Consider the following 14,802-nt stretch of genomic DNA (forward strand, 5'->3'; position numbering starts at 1 on the left):
ATGGCCAGGGAGCCCTGGATGCTAAGCGCCATGGTCGGTGCAGTCAGGCCCCACGGTGTAGTCGTGGCACCGAGTTTCTCATCCTCACTCTTAAATTAAATACATTTTGTCAAAAATAAACAAAAAAGGGGCTTCCCTGGTGGCGCAGTGGTTGAGAGTCCGCCTGCCGATGCAGGGGACACGGGTTCGTGCCCCGGTCCGGGAAGATCCCACCTGCCGCGGAGCGGCTGGGCCCGTGAGCCATGGCCGCTGAGCCTGCGCGTCCGGAGCCTGTGCTCCGCGACGGGAGAGGCCACAACAGTGAGAGGCCCGCGTACAGCAAAAAAAAAAAAGGAAGTAACGCAACGCAATAAAACCAGGCTCTAATGGAGTTAGAAGAGGCTGTGATGGGCACAGAGAAGAGGAATGGCCCCATCCGTCTGGGGGAGCTGAAGGCAGGTTAGCCTGGGCTTCCTGCAGGGTAGGGAGTGAATGTGAGACCAGGAAGAACGAGCCACACGCACAGAAAGGGCAGGAGGCCCACGGGCAGTGGTCTGTGTCTCAGTGGAACTGGGCGGGGGCGAGGGGAGAGAGCGCTCACAGAAAATGACCAGGCATGGGGATGGAGGAGGACTGCATCAAAGACTGGTAAAGCGTCCTGAGGGGGGTGAACCCTGATGGGATTTGCCTTTTGGGAGGATCGTTCTGGTGGTAGAGGGGATAAAGATGGAGGTGGCATAAGGGTGGGACAGACCTGTCTGGAGGCTGTTCTCTGGAGCACACGAGGCAGGTTTAAACTTGGGCGGCTTAAACAACAGAAATTCATTCTCTCACAGTTCTGGAGGCCAGAAGTCCAAAATCAAGGTGTGGGAAGGGGTGGCTCCCTCTGGGGGCTGTGAGGACAGTCTGTTCCCTGCCTCTCTCCTCGTTTCTGGTGATGTGTTGACAATCTCTGGTGTTCCTTGGCTTGGAGACACCGCACCGCCATGTCTGCCTGCATCTTCCGCGGGTGTTCTCCCTGTGTCCAAACGTCCCCTTTTCATAAGGACACCAATCATACAAGCTGGATTAGGACCCGCCCTAATGACCTCACCTTAATTACATCTGCAACACCTCAAAGTCACATTCTGAAGGACAGAGTTGCAGGATGTCAGGCCGGTGTGAAATGGAAGGGGCCAGGGCTTATGGGCAGGCACTGGCAACTCTCACCCATGTTATTAAACACTGGCTATAGAACAGTCTACAGTGTGGAGGAGTGCCTTCTCAAGGGTTGTACTCCTGCAATTATTTCTTTTTCTACTTCTTTTCTGTTCCTCCTCACAGCAAAATTTCTCACAGGAGTTGTTATAACCACTGTCTCCACACCTTCACACACTGTTTTCTGCTCAACACAGTTTTATAGGGTTTCTGTCTCTCTCTCTCTGTCTTTAGAATACTGCTTTTTCTAAGTCAAAAATCTCCACTTTGCCAAATCAAATTTACTCTTCTGTCTTCAGAAGCATAGGTTCCAGCTTTTCCTGCACTTCTGTGACTGCACATTTTCTCCCACCTCAGTCTCCTTGGGTGGGTCTCTACCTGTAAATGGGCTTCAGGGCTCCATCTTTGGTTTCTCTGTCCCTCTCTCTCTTTTTGGTTTGTTCCTATACATCTTATTTCTTTGATGAAAATTCGTAAATAACTCTAGGAAAATGCCAACACGTGGGCCCCTCACTGCTGTGGCCTCTCCCGTTGCAGAGCACAGTGTCCGGACGCGCAGGCTCAGCGGCCATGGCTCACGGGCCCAGCTGCTCTGCGGCACGTGGGATCTTCCCGGACTGAACGCGAACCCTCGTCCCCTGCATCGGCAGGCAGACTCCCAACCACTGCGCCACCACGGAAGCCCTCAACACTTTATATAATCTGTTTTGGATATATGTACATTTGAAAAATAAAATAGGGCATATTTTTAGCATTCTTGAAATATTTCATATTAAAAGAAGAAGGGAAATTTACTAATCATTTAGGAACACTTATAAAGCCATTAGCAAGCCAAAACACCTTCTGATAAGATTCACTTCTCCAGCTGTCATTCTTCGGGCAATTTCAGTCTCACAGAAGACAACTGAGACCAAGAGGCATCTAAGTTGCCAAAATTATGTGTCCAAACTCATCATTATTATTCCTAGCAGAGACCCTCAGATCCTTACTTTAAAGCCTATTAAATCTTACTTAACAAGCCAATTTAAAAATAGTAAAAAGTAAAATATTATTAGAAAAGGAAAGAGAAGAAAAATATATAAAAAACGGACATGAAAGTTTTAAAAGATAAATGGTTGCCATTAAATGTATGTAAGTAAATCCATAAACCCCTACACCTGTGTTTCATTAGGCCCTAAGGGTATTGTACCAAATGGCACAATACTACTTGCTGATAATGATACCAAATAATTAATAATGTTTGTCATCATATTCTGCATACTCTAAGAATGGAGGGATATCAGCAACACATTTTAGAAAAATGCCCATCAAAAAAGTCAGTATTTTTTGTTTTAATACTGAAACATAGTGGACTTCATTTCGTTGTTCATATTACAGTAGAAGCCTTCACTCAAAGGTGTGACCCTAAGGATGGGAATTGCACACACAATATAAGTTGTAAGCTCTGTGAGGGTAGGAAACATATGTTTCATTTAGATTCAATTTGCTAATTTTATACCCATAGTTTCCTGAGAGTGCAGTTGAAAATAGACTGTCTAGATGGAGTGAAGGGAAATCCCTTTTCAGAAAACAAAAAAGAATTCTAGAGTTCTTTATATTCGGGAAGAGCATTTCAGCTCTTTAACCCCTGAATGTCATATACCTACCTATGATTATCCAAAACAGAGATTTAACATTAATATAATGCAATGCAAATTAATTTTATAAATGTATTTCTTACCTCAAATTCTATTTCTCTTAGTTTAACTGAATCCCATTTAATAAACAGAAAAAAAGTTTAATGAAGAAAAAATGAACCTGCTGATGGTAATTTGCAAGGGATGGAAAGGAGGTTAATGGTGATCACTTTGGTAGTGTGATATACATTACTTTTTAAAAATTGACAGGAGATAGGCTAAGACTGGCCTTCTAATTTTCCTGATTGAGTTGGAGAAAGCTGTATCTCTATCGGATGATGTATAAGCCTGTGAAATTCTCTAAGGGATCCATGGGACAAGTTATTAATATGAATCTCAGTCTCTAACTTAAAAAAAATCTCTTTATGTCCTCTCTTATAACACTTCACCTTTTGGATATATAATCTTCATCGCTATCTTATTAGTATTTCATAGATTTTTCTTTTTTCTCTCTTTTTTTTTTGTAGTGGCAAGTACAATTTCCCATATCTTCCCTGTCCTCGCACTCCATAGCCTCCCCACTACCAACAATCCTCCACCAGAGTGATACTTTTGCTACAATTGATGAATGTACACTGACACATCATAGTCACCTGAAATCCATAGGTTTTTAAAAAATATATTTTATTTATTTATTGGCTGCATCAGGTCTTAGTTGCGGCACGTGGGATCTTTCCTTGCGGTGCGTGCGTTCTTGTTGTGGCATGCGGGCTTCTCTCTAGTTATGGCACGTGGACTCAAGGGTGCATGGGCCCTGTAGTTTGCGGCACATGGACTCTTTCGTTGAGGCGCGCGAGCTCAGTAGTAGTGGCGTGCGGGCTTAGTTGCCCCACGGCATGCGGGATCTTAGTTCCCCAACCAGTGATCGAACCCTCGTCCCCTGCATTGCATGGTGGATTCTTTACCACTGGATCACCAGGGAAAGTCCCCCGGAGTCCATAGCTTACATTAGGGTTCACTCTTGGTGTTGTGCATTCTATGGTTTTGGACAAATATATAATGACATTTCCATCATTATGGTATCATACAGAGTATTTTCATTGCCCTAAAATCCTCTGTGCTCCACCAGTTCATCCCTCACTCCCACCTCCACCCTCTGGCAGCCACTGATCTTTTTATTGACTCCATAGTTTTGCCTTTCTGTCGTATATCATAAAGTATGTGTAGCCTTTTCAGACTGGCTTCTTTCACTTAGTTATAAGCATTTGTTTCCTTCATGTTGTTTCATGTCTTGGTAGCTCATTTCTTTTTCGTGCTGAATAATACTCCACTGTCTGGATTGAACCAGTTTACTTATCCATTCAGCTACTGAAGGACGTTTTGGTTACTTCCAGGTTTTTGCAGTTACGAATAAAGCTTCCACAGATTCAAAAAAATTCGTTTCCTTCAAAATGAAGCATATAATCAATGAGTTTACTTCCAATATGCATCCAAACCAGACTGAAGAGGTGCCTCCTTTGTTCTACTTCAGACTCTCTCCGTCTTTGCAGTAATTGCATTATTACTATTAGCATATTAATTTTTCCATCTTCTATTCATTTATTTTAAAGAATGCAGGAAAATGTAATAAAACACCAAAATGGACCTACAAACAAGTGCCATTATAATACAGACGTGGTTGTTTTATGGAAACTGAACCAGTTGACTGATAGGCAGAGATGGATGGCAATGCTTGATAGTCAGTTGCTGGATGCAAGTCTAAATTTGAAATAAGAAAAGTGGTCTGAGGGCATCAGAGTAAAGGTTGCAGTCCTATAGGACACACAGATGTGTGCTAGAAATAGCCTGCCTGGCAATTTTGATTAATGAGTAAAGACTTAAGTTGACTGACTATTGAAAAATGATAAATGACACATATATACACACTAGTTGGTGAAAGGTGTGGAAACTTTGGTCTCAATTTAGAGAGAGTGGCATCTCTGACAGGATACAGGCAAGCTATACTACATAGTTTGATTCTGAACTTTGCATGGACACATGACATGGCGTTAAATGTATCCTTACAGATGAGCTCATTTTGAAGAGCTGGCACCTCAGGCTTTCTGACCAAAACTACTAGATTTGGGTCAAAGGCCAGCTGCTCTTTCCCAATTGCTTCTTATCCAAAGCTGCCACCTTATTGTGGGTCCTCCGTCGGTAGACTGTGGTCCGTAGTAAAATACTGTCACCACACAAAATCCAAAGAAACCCACTGCAGGCAGTGAAAAAGCTACCACCTTATCTTGGTTCCTCTGTGTAGTAGACAGTGGTCAGTAGTAAAATGCCATCACCAGGCAGAATCCAGCAAAACCCACTGCAAAGTAAAAAAAGAATAATATCCTTAGCTACCAAAACTCAGGCATAGTCAAATGTTAGGAATCCAGAAAGAACCTACAGTTGAGTCAATAAAAGGAATTAACCATCAGTGCAGTAAACATGGTTCAATGCACAAGTCAAGGAGCTGGCTCATCCTCAGTCCACAGGTGAGGTGACATACAACATGTGGTTGCCATGAAAGATAAGTGAAGGAATGGGAATGGCAGGCAGAGTCTAATAGCCTCTTTGCTGAAATCCTCACAACTTCTCAATTGCTTTCGTCACTGCACTCTCAGGATACAGCTTTTGTAAGTTCTTCCATTCTGGCCACTGTTCAAAGCTTTCAATACCGTTTTATCTGTTCCTCTTGCAGAACTATTCCCTTCGTCCTTTGATGCTCTTCCTTACTTTATGTAGGTCTTTGTTTCTGACATTATTTTCCTTCTCAATGAAGAACTGCTTTTAACATTTTTTGCAAAGCAAATCCACCGGCAACAAAGTCCCTCAATTTTTGTTTGTCTGAAAAAAGTATCTCTCCTTCAGTTTTGGAAGCTCATTTCACAAGGTACAGAATTCTAGGTTGGTGATTTCTTTTCTCTCAACACTTAACATTTTTCACTCCACTCTCTTCTGGTTTGCATGATTTCTGCAGAGAACTTGGATGTAATTCTTATCTTTATTCCTCTATAGCCAAAGTGTTTTTCTTTAATTTGAACATAGTATACCTAGTTGTAGGAGTTGGTGGGGTTTTTTGACATTAATTCTGCTTGGTGTTCTCTGAGCTTCCTGGACCTGTGGTTTGGTGTTTGACATTAATTGGGGGAAATTTTCAGTCATTATTGTTTTAAACATTTCTTTTATCCCTTTCTCTCTTTCTTCTCCTTCTGGAATTCTCATTAAGCAGATGTGGAATCTTTTGTATTTGTTCCTCAGTCCCTGGATATTCTGGTTTTTCTAGCCTTCGTTCTCTTTGCTTTTTGGTTTTTGTGGATTCTGTTGATATATCCTCTAGCTCAGCAACTCCTCCCTCAGCTGTGGCCAGTCTGCTAATAATCCCATCAGAGGCATTCTTCATTTCGGTTACAGTGTTTTTTATCTCTAGCGTTTCTTTTTGGTTCTTTCTAAGGATTTCCATCTCTCTGCTTACACTGCTCATCTGTTTTTGCACGCTGTCTACTTTATCCATTAGAGCCCTTGGTGTATTAATCATAGTTGCGTTTAAATTCCTGGTCTGATAATTCCAACATCCCTGCCACATCTGGTTCTGACGCATGCTCTGTCTCTTCAAAAAAAAATTATTTTTTGGCTTTTGGTGTGCCTTGTAACTTTTTTTCGATACGCAGCCACAATGTCCTGGGTTAAAGGAACTGCGGTAACAAGACCTTAGTAATGAGGTGGTGAGGTGTGAGGGCAGGCAGTTCCCACGATTAAGTCTCAATCCCCCAGTGAGCTTCTGCCTCTGGACCATGAACTTCACAAGTGTTTCTCATTTTTTTCTCCCCCCACGGCTTCCCTTATGTGGGACAGGATGGCTAGAGACAGCTGGGGCTGGGTATTTCTCTTCCCCCAGGTCAGTTAGGCTCAGTTAACACCCCAGCAGGTTAGACTCTGGTTAACTAGTTTCCCCCAAGGGCAAGCCTTGGAGTCTTCTGGTCTATTTCAAATTGGCTACTTTCCCCTCCCCCAGCAGGAAGGCTGAGGGATTTTTCTCTGGTACTTTCTGTAGGATCCTGGTGGAGCTTCTGGAGGAAAATCTCACCGTGTTGTGAGTGCTCGCATGACTGGGTCCTCCTGTAGTTTCTAACAGATTGTCACACTGAGCCTCCAGCAATTGTCAATTATAGTTCTGATTTTTCTCCCCAGGCACAGGTCCCCCTGGTGGTTTTGCTCTGGGAAGCCTCCATTTCCTCTATTCACTGGGGGAGCCTCCCCAGTCTCAGGGGTGGCAGTTTGCCTAGTGTCCTCCCCTCTCTTCCAGATGCAACAGGTCTCTCTTCCCTTTAAAAAAAATCTACACTCACCCAAGTTATCTTATCCAATGCCATAGATTTTTTTGTTTTCACTTTTTGGGGATCTTTTTTTCTCCCAGATTTGGACAAGGCTGGCTCCTTCTTGGTTTCCCATTTCAGCTCAAGTTTCTTGACTGCCCAATTTAAATCAGGGTTTGCTGGCCATCTCCAACTACTCTCTTTTTTTTTTTTTTTTTTTTTTTTGCGGTACGCGGGCCTCTCACTGCTGTGGCCTCTCCCGCCATGGAGCACAGGCTCCGGACGCACAGGCTCAGCGGCCATGGCCCACGGGCCCAGCCGCTCCGCAGCATGTGGGATCCTCCCAGACTGGGGCACGAACCCGTGTCCCCTGCATTGGCAGGAGAACTCTCAACCACGGCGCCACCAGGGAAGCCCCAACTACTCTCTTTTATTTCCTCTTGAGGAGATAAAACTTACATGCCTTTTTTACCATTGATCCCCAGTTCTTCGAAGGGTGTCTGATGTATGGTGGATGTTCAAAAAACACTTGTTTAAAAATGACTTATTTAATCATTCTGCTATTGCTGAATTTAAAATGTTTATAAAGTCTATTATATTATAATAAGCACTGCTCTGATAAACATGTGTACATAAATAAATTTTTACATATATGTGTCTATAATGACTTTTTTTTTTTTTTTTTGCAGTACGCAGGCCTCTCACTGCTGTGGCCTCTCCCGTTGTGGAGCACAGGCTCTGGACGTGCAGGCTCAGCGGCCATGGCTCACGGGCCCAGCCTCTCTGCGGCATGTGGGATCTTCCCGGACCGGGGCAGGAACCCGCGTCCCCTGCATCGGCAGGCGGACTCTCAACCACTGCTCCACCAGGGAAGCCCTGGGCCATACCCTTTTGATAGGGACATGGCATATTATGATTGGCTAGATTTGAGTTGGGTGCTGACTCCTGAGGTTACAGAGGTGGATACATTACTATAAGGTGAAGTGACAGAAGTGGTCACCATATTCAGAACTGTGGATACCCACTGAAGTATGTTTAAATTGTGAATGCCATTCGTCCTATGCGTCTTGGTAGAAAATGCTTGAGGACCAGAACTGTCTTAGCTAAACCACATTTTGGTATTGCTCTTAAACATACTGCAGATTTAACACTTGATGCTTTGACTATTTGACAGAGATACTGTAGATCATTTAATAATTTATAGTTTGCACAGTTGCAAATTTGCATCGTGTGTCCCTGAGGTTTGTTTGGGAATGAATCATCAAGTCCAACAAGATTGAATCTCTCCTTAGATGCTGTCTCATCATCCTGACTAGAGTCAGTGGCTGGCCTCATTAACTCAGCATAATATTTTCAATGTTCATCCATGTTGTAGAATGTGTCAGTGTATCTATCTTGCCAAATACTATTCCATTGCAAGGAATACCACATTTTATTTATCCAGTCATCAGTTGATGTACACTTGGTTCCCCCTGCCCCCAACACACTTTTTGGCTTTTATGAATAGTGCTGCTATGACATTCGTATCTAGGTTTTCACGTGGCCATATGTTTTCATTTATCTTGTGTGGATAACTAGGAGTAGAATTGCTGGGTTATATGGTAACTTTGCAGCTGTACCGTCTTACATTCCCGCCAGCAATGTATGAGGATCCTAATTTCTCTACATACCCTCCAACACTTGTTACTGTCTTTATAGTTACAGCAGTTTTTAAAAAATTTTTTAAATTTATTTTTGGCTGCATTGGGTCTTCATTGCTGCGCGCGGGCTTTCTCTAGTTGCGGCGAGCCAGGGTTGCTCTTCGTTGCGGTGCGCTGGCTTCCCATTGTGGTGGCTTCTCGTTGCGAAGCACGGGCTCTGGGCATGCGGGCTTCAGTAGTTGTGGCACGTGGGCTCAGTAGTTGTGGCTCGTGGGCTCTAGAGCGCAGGCTCAGTAGCTGTGGCGCACAGGCTTAGTTGTTCCGCGGCATGTGGGATCTTCCCAGACCAGGGTTCGATCCCGCATCTCTTGCATTGGCAGGAGGATTCTTAACCACTGGTGCCACCAGGGAAGTCCCCCAGGGGACTTTTTTTTTGCGGTACGCGGGCCTCTCACTGTTGTGGTCCCTCCCGTTGCGGAGCACAGGCTCCGGACGCGCAAGCCCAGCGGCCATGGCTCACGGGCCCAGCCGCTCCGCGGCATGTGGGATCTTCCCGGACCTGGGCACGAACCCGTGTCCCCTGCATCGGCAGGCGGACTCTCAACCACTGCGCCACCAGGGAAGCCCCCAGGGGACATTTTTGAGCAGCAAAGGCGGGCAGAGCCTGAGCCTCCTCCCTCCACCTTCTGGGTGGGTGCGTGGGCGCAGAGCAAGCACTTTTGGCAGAGTTTGCTGCCAGGTACTAGTAAGTGGGTGCCTGCGCGCTGGACCCTGTGTGCTGTGCAGCCCGCATACCCGCCTCCATCAATTGCGCCTGCGGCCTTGCCTCACACCTGCCTGTGGCTCCTGGCAGCGTCTGCTCGGTTCCCCTTCGTCCGGCAGCCGCGCACCCGGCGCGCTGGCCTCGCCTCCCAGGCCTCAGACAGCTGCGCGTAGAGGGCGCTCCTCCCCTCCCCGCCCCCGACCCTAGGCGTTCCCGGAAGGCGGCGTGGCTGGGGGTAGACGGGGCTGGAGCGGCCGCCGGTGCTCAGCTCCAAGTTCCTACGGAGCGGAGGCGCCCGGGGCTCCAGACTCCCCGCCAGCGCCGGCAAGATGCTGTCGGCGTACCCGGAGGTGCCGCCCAGCCTGCTGCAGGACGCGAACCTCTGCTCCCGCCTGTTCTTCTGGTGAGCGCCCCACCTGAGCTGCGACATCCCGCCAACGCGGGCCCCGGCCGGACGCCGCCGGCGCCCTTTATGGGGCAGAGTGCTGGGCAGAGGGAGCGTTTTCCGCCGCCGCTGGAGCCTCCGCACGCCGGCGGCGTGTTCCCCTCTGCGCCCGGGCGCGCGGGGCGGGCGGGAGCAGGCCTGGGGAGGGAGACCCGGCGACCTGGTGGCTGGGGCACAGGGTCTTCCCCCCTTGCCGCTAGTCGCCCCGCCAGCCTGCAATGCCAGAGAGCAGGAGGCGGGGAGGCTGAGACTCGAGGCTGCCCCGGGGGCGTCACCACCCAGCGGGAGGAGGGACTGCAGTCCCCGCACTCCACCGTTAGCTGGCTTCCCCCACGCCGCTCAGGAATTCGCAGTTTTGAACTAAAGCTGTAGCCTTTTTACCCCAAAGCAATCAGCTTATTAACAACCTCCTGTATCTAGTTAGCGCCCAGGACCGCTGCCGGCTTCCAGTAATATCACCACCTCTTCCCATGTATCTTATGTGACAGTGCGTTCCAACTGCACCCGGCTCCCTCTGTCCTTGTGTCTATGACCACGTCTCTCTCTGCCTCCCTCTCTCCGTGTGTGTCTTTCACTGTATGTCCTGGTACCTAATCATAGAAAATTTCGTGTTGGTGAAGAACACTTATTTTTTATTTAAGGATTAAAAAACACTTATTTTTTATTTAATATTTATTTTATTCTTGAAAACGTTTTGATTGGGACACACAGCCACTACTGGAGTGTGTATTTGACCAGCCCCTTTCCCTATTTCGAATATTTCCACTTCCACCTTTGAGGACCACTCAGGGGATGGGGTCCCTGGAGCCTGTGGGGTCTTATCCAGATCACTAGCCTTTAGAGAGGCAGTGTATGGTCTTGACGCAGGTGGTCTGCCCAGGAATCATTTGGTCCTGAAACCACTGAAGTTTCCTTGAACTGGGAGGAAACACGCAGATAAAAAATGGCTCAGAGAGGTGAAGCTCTTAACTGAAGTTTTCCATCTAGTAGCTGGGACTACTAACAAGATGGGCCTGAAACTTGGACCTTTTTTTTTTTTTTTGGTTATTTGCTTGCATTGGGTCTTAGTTGTGGCAAACGGGATCTTCCGTTGCAACGCGTGGGCTTCTCTCTAGTTGTGGTTTGTGGGCTCCAGAGCGTGTGGGCTCAGTAGTTGCAATGCACAGGCTTAGTTGTCTCGTGGCATGTGGGATCTTAGTTCCGCGACCAGGGATCGAACCCGCGTCCCGTGCATTGGAAGGCAGATTTTTTTTTTTTTTTTTTTTTTTGGCTGTGTTAGGTCTTCATTGCTGTGCACGGGCTTTTCTCTCTAGTTGCGGCGAGCGGGGGCTACTCTTTGTTCTGGCTTCTCTTGTTGCGGAGCACAGGCTCTAGGCACGTGGGCTTCAGTAGTTGCAGCACTTGGGCTCAGTAGTTGCAGCATGTGGGCTCTAGGGCACAGGCTCAGTAGTTGTGGCGCACGGGCTTAGTTGCTCCGCGGCATGTGGGATCTTCCCAGACCAGGGCTCGAGCCCGTGTCCTCTGCGTTGGCAGGCAGATTCTTAACCACTACGCCACCAGGGAAGTCCGAACCTTGGGGCTTTAATCACACTTGGGTGATTATTAGATCTTTTGTTTCTTGACCTTAACCCATTCATCTTTCCCGCAAATTCTGATATTTTCTTTTTCTATGGGATGGTCTAGGGGATCCCCAGGGGATGGGAGCTCCTATGCTTATTTTGACTGTGGTGTATTCAGTGTGTGTAGCTACGTCTCTTGGCTATTTGATGGCCCTTAAGGCAAGAGGGGCCTAGGAAAAGGTGTATGGGTGTAGTGAATGTAAATAGTAACAAAGTAGACACATGTCTCCTTAACTTCAGGCAGGGCATGGAACTCTCCAAACACCTTCTGTTTGTGCATTTTCAAAATGTATGTGGATGGAAATGGGAAGGTGAAGACTTCTCATTGATTTTGGTAGGCACCCATTTCCAGTTTTCCTGCTGGAAGGAAAGGAGCTATTACCTCTTATTTTACACCTGAAGGCACTGAAGCAGAGAGGTTGAGTAAGTTGCCTACCATCACACAGCAAGTGAGTGGTGGTGCAGGATCCCAAACCAGGCGGTCTCGTTCTGGAGCCTATGTTCCTTGTGTAGGTAACTGCTGTACTTGTCACCGAATTGGTCGCCTGGACTCATGCCGGGGTCCTAGCCCAGGCTAAGAACCCTTATCTTGGCTGGGGCAGTTGTTTTTCCATTCGGATTCCCACAGCCAATAATTAAACTGATGATGAGTCTGGAACAGCACAAGCTTTATTCAATGGCCAAAGAATGGAGAAGCAGGAACTTAGTTCTCAAATCAACTTCTCAACCCAGTTTGTGCTGAGGCACTGTATATATATAGGAGGGTCGAGGTAAAAGGGAGGGAATTGAGTCAAAAGAGGGAGGAATATTCGTGACTTATCTGAAACAGTCTCTTGTAACAGGTGAAATAGCTCACCCATCCTCACATAGCTTGTAAATGACAGAACTGGGATTATGCCCAAAGCCCGGTTTCTTTTTTTTTAATTTATTTTTTATTTATTTACTTTTGCAGTACGCGGGCCTCTCACTGTTGTGGCTTCTCCCGTTACGGAGCACAGGCTCCGGACACGCTCAGGGCCATGGCTCAGCGGCCATGGCTCACGGGCCCAGCCGCTCCGCGGCATGTGGGATCTTCCTGAACCGGGGCACGAACCTGTGTCCCCTGCATCGGCAGGCGGACTCTCAACCACTGCGCCACCAGGGAAGCCCAAACCACAGAAATTTATTGTTTCATAGTTCTGGAAGCTCGAAGTCTGAAATCAAGGTGTCAGGAGGTTCAAGATCTCTCTGAATCCTGCAAGGGGTGAGAAATGGAATATTGCCTACCATATCAGTAAACAAGGATGTCACACTCATCAGCGATTGCAGTGCTCCAGAATGAGCTGGTGAGACCTGAGGAAACTCAGGAAGGGAAAGAATACCTGCCATCTAGCAGCCATCAGACTGCAGCCACTCCCTGTGGGGAGCCCTGAGGAAACTCAGGATGTGAAAACACAGGATACTGGCCCCAGATAGCTGAGGTTTATATCAAGGGAATGATTTCGGTGAGCCCTCTTCCCATACATAGAAAAGCACTAAATTCCTTAACTTGGGATATCTGGTTTTCTTTAATTAACAGTAATCTTTTGTTCCTACTACTTGCCCTTTGTTACAAAACTCCTGTGTATCCTAGCTCCGCCTCGCCTCCTTGGAGCAGTTTTCTCGTAGTTATTTGAGATGCTGCCTGCTGGGCTTGAAGTCCTAAGAATACTGCAGAATAAAACATCACAGTCAACTTTTAGATTGTGAATATATTTTTTTAGTCGATGGGGGAATCCTTCCTTGCCTCTGTTAGCTTCTGGCGGTTGCAGGCACACCTTGGTGTTCCTTGGCTTGTAGCTGCCATCACTCCAACCTCTGTCTCTGTCGTCGTGTGGTGGTTTTCTGTCTGTGTGTCTGTCTCTGCATCTCTCATAAGGCCACCAGTGATATTGGATTCAGGGCCGGCAGCTGACTCTGGCGTCTGTATCCCGACACGGAATTAAATCTCGGAGACAGAGTTTTGGTTGAAGTAGAAAAGAATAGCTTTATTCCATTGCCAGGCAAAGGGGGCCACAGTGGGCTAATGCCCTCAAAACTGTGTCCCAACCTGGAGGGGGTAGTGAGAAGTTTTATATTAATGGTTCAAAGAGGGCGTGGTCAGTTGGTGGACAGTCTTCTGATTGGTTGGTGGGGAGGTAAGTGGGAGTCAACATCATTGACCTCTGGTTCCAACTGGTCTGGGGTCTATGTGCTTAACCATTAACTTGTCCCACCTCGTGTGGGTTTCAGTATCTGCAAAACAGCTCAAAGATATCTTTCTGTGTATCCCTGGATGGGGAACCAGGACCCTGCCCGCAAGGCTGTACTATTGTTTCTCTTGACTGTTTCTCCTTGTCTCCCATCCCCTCCCTTCCCTAATTAACAACAGCTTGAACCTGCCTGTTGGAACTCAGGGAAGGTCATGGAGGCTGAACAAAGCCTATTTCCTGTAATCAAAGAAATGTGCGACTCAGAAAGGCCTTTGAGCCCAGGAGCCCTGCAGGGTCCTGCTCAGTATCAGGCCCACCCTACTCCAGTGTGATCTCACCTTAATGGATTACATCTGCAAAGACCCAATTTCCAAATAAAGTCACGTTTTGAGGTAACTGTGGTTAGGTCTTCAACATAGCTTTTCTGTGGGGATACAGTTCACCCCATAATAAGTTCCGTGGTTAGTATGATCCTCCAGGGTGTTAGGGACCCAGACTCTTTCTCTCTTGTTACTCCTCTGCATGTGGCCTTGACCCAGCTGGTTACCTCCAAGGCCCAGGCCGTGGGGTGGATGAAGGTCCTGGACGTTGTCACTTTCCACCGGCCTGGATATAGTCACATGGCTACACCTATCTGCTCAGGGGGCTGGAGAGAGAGGGCCTCCTTCCAGGCTGCCAGGTGCCAGCTGAAATCTGGGGTTTGTTACCTCAGAAGAACGAGAGCAGATTTGGAGGACAGCCAGCAGTCTTTTGTCTGCCACATATTCACAGTTCTTGGGGGGGCAGGGAGTGGGCAGCGAGGGTGGTATTTCTCTACCACTGTAGCTTTTCTTGTTGAATTATGTCCAGCATTTGCAGGGCAAGGGGGAGTTTTCCTATATATGATTATGTTCAGTAATGGTTCGCAGGACTTGGTTTGTTCAGCTGAATTGCATTGAATAGCTCCTAAGTGGTATGAAAATAATAAGTGGGCGATGCGGCCATTCCTGC

At 47.1% G+C, this 14,802-nt stretch overlaps 1 protein-coding gene across 1 annotated transcript in view; it reads left to right on the forward strand.

The window, feature by feature from the left end:
- The first annotated feature begins 365 nt into the window (after positions 1-365).
- Positions 366-14,802, forward strand: part of LOC103072817 (multidrug resistance-associated protein 4) — a 133,988-nt gene continuing 119,551 nt past the window's right edge. Inside the window, 3 exon segments of the mRNA XM_082931478.1 lie at positions 366-438; positions 9,562-10,298; positions 14,352-14,510. Of these exon segments, the coding sequence (XP_082787604.1) occupies positions 366-438; positions 9,562-10,298; positions 14,352-14,510 (969 nt within the window).

This window comes from Lipotes vexillifer, unplaced genomic scaffold (assembly GCF_000442215.2).
Source record: "Lipotes vexillifer unplaced genomic scaffold, Lipotes_vexillifer_v1.1 scaffold1130, whole genome shotgun sequence".
Taxonomy (NCBI): Eukaryota; Metazoa; Chordata; class Mammalia; order Artiodactyla; family Lipotidae; genus Lipotes; species Lipotes vexillifer.